The sequence below is a fragment of the Seriola lalandi genome, unplaced genomic scaffold (genome assembly GCF_002814215.2).
Source record: "Seriola lalandi dorsalis isolate HSWRI2012SDOR001 ecotype SW California unplaced genomic scaffold, Sedor1 jcf7180001963594, whole genome shotgun sequence".
NCBI lineage: Eukaryota > Metazoa > Chordata > Actinopteri > Carangiformes > Carangidae > Seriola > Seriola lalandi.
The window spans coordinates 1-1,993 of NW_019434262.1; the positions used below are offsets into that span (position 1 = coordinate 1).

General features: G+C 50.8%; 1 protein-coding gene across 1 annotated transcript; it reads left to right on the forward strand.

Annotated features, from left to right (window-relative positions):
* Positions 1–50: 50 nt before the first annotated feature.
* On the forward strand, positions 51–1,989 carry LOC111648496 (TAF5-like RNA polymerase II p300/CBP-associated factor-associated factor 65 kDa subunit 5L; the record flags this gene model as incomplete). Its single annotated transcript, XM_023398328.2, has 3 exons — positions 51–155; positions 316–1,076; positions 1,809–1,989. Coding segments are annotated over 3 exons (1,047 nt in total), but the record flags the coding sequence as incomplete, so codon positions are not given.
* Positions 1,990–1,993: the final 4 nt, after the last annotated feature.

Below are 1,993 nucleotides of genomic sequence, written 5' to 3' on the forward strand. Positions count from 1 at the left end.
CTCTCTCTCTCTCTCTCTCTCTCTCTCTCTCTCTCTCTCTCTCGGAGCAGTGCAGACAGAGTCGGGTTGTGCCAACATCGTCTCTGCTGCTCCCTGCCAGGCGGACCCGCAGCAGTATGAGGCTCAGTACTCCAGGCTGCGCTCCTTTCTCTCAGGTACGACGTGCACGTCCCTGCAGCTGCCTGTTGTGCCAGTTAAAATATCTGCTCTAAGTTGTTTTGGAAATAGTTATCCATCAAATCATGTTTCCTTTTTAGATGCTACATGAGCTTGTTTTTATTGACACAAGGAAATGTTTTATTTCCACGAAATTAGAAACAGAAATATCCTGGGCGAAGGAGGTGAGCAGCGTCCTCTACCCGCTCTTCATCTACCTCCACCTGGACATGGTGCGATGTGGCCTGAAGGGGGCAGTAGACGGTTTCTACAGTCGTTTCCACAGTGCCTTTCTTCAGGACAGCGAGCAGCGTGCCATCATAGAGCAGCTCCGCCATGTTCTCACCGCTCAGGACGTTGCAGCCAATCCCAAGCTGAGTGCTTTCCTGGAGCACAAGTATGTGGTTCACCTGACGGAGCCGGCCTACAGCTACCTGCTGCGTTACCTGCAGAGCGAGGACAACAGCGCCCTCTGCAGGGCCCTCAGCACACACCTGCAGGTGGAGGTCACCGCCTCCAGGCGTACGGACTACCAGCTGTACGGAACTGCCAGTGGGGCGACCGCCACCCCGAACTCCACCTCGACCTGGGCGGGAGTGGACGGGGCGGAGGGCGGGGAGGGGGTGGAGGTCCCCGCAGGGATCCCGCAGAGCGAGGCGGCCCTGGACGCTCTGCAGGACTGCATCAAGAAAGTCCGCGAGGGCCCCCCCTCGCTCACCACCGTGTGCTTTTACGCCTTCCACCACACGGAGCAGATGCTCAACACCGCCGAGGTCTCGGCCGACAGCCGGCTGCTGGCCGCCGGCTTCGACAGCTCCACGGTGAAGCTGTGGAGCCTCCGAGCCAGAAAGCTGAAGGCCCGGCCGCATCAGGCCGACGTGTCGCGCATCCACCTGGCCTGCGACGTGCTGGAGGAGGAGGTGAGGGAGGGATGGATTTGGTTACGGAGCAGTGAACGTGGAAGTAGAGCGGTCGCAGCGGTGTGACGCCTTCAGATCTCCAGTTTTGTCAGAATAAAAGTTCAGATAAAGAAGAGTTATGAAACAGTTAAAAGGATCAAACCCTCGGATTTGAAAAGCTTGACCCACAGAAGCTTCATTCACATTATTGATTCCTTTTAAATAATCAATTAATGTATTTGTGAAGTTTAGGGTTTTAACTCCTTCAGAATTTACGGGCTTCATAATGGAGAGTGTCTGTTACATGTGAACAGAAGTGATGTCATAACATTACTTATTGTCTGATCAGCATCAGTGTTTCCATTGATTATTTATTTATTTATATACATTAATTAGTTAACTGATTAAAGCTGCAACCATCAGCCAATTAATCAATTCATCAATCCACAGAAAATTAATCTGTGACTTTTTGCTAATTGATGAATCACTTTGATTATCTGTAAATGAAAAGAAGCCTGAATTCTTCAATGTGAATAAATGTGATTATCACAATTTTCTGACGGATGAAACAATTAGTTAGAAAATAATCAATTAACAGATAATTAATATAATTTGAATAAAAGCTGTAATTGATTAAATTGATATTTTTTTCCCATAATTGAAACTCATTCAAACATTTTCAGGAGACAGGACGAACCGTGTGGAGTCGGGACAGGTGACGTCAGGTGACTGTTTCCTCTTGTGTCTCCTCAGGTGGACGAGGAGGACGGCTCGGGCAGCGAGGTAAAGACGCTGCGAGGTCACAGCGGCCCGGTGTTTCGCACGTCCTTCCTGACGGACAGCTCCGGGCTGCTCTCCTGCTCCGAGGACACGACCATACGTTACTGGGACCTGGGCAGCTTCACCAACACGGTGCTGTACCAGGGCCACGCCTACCC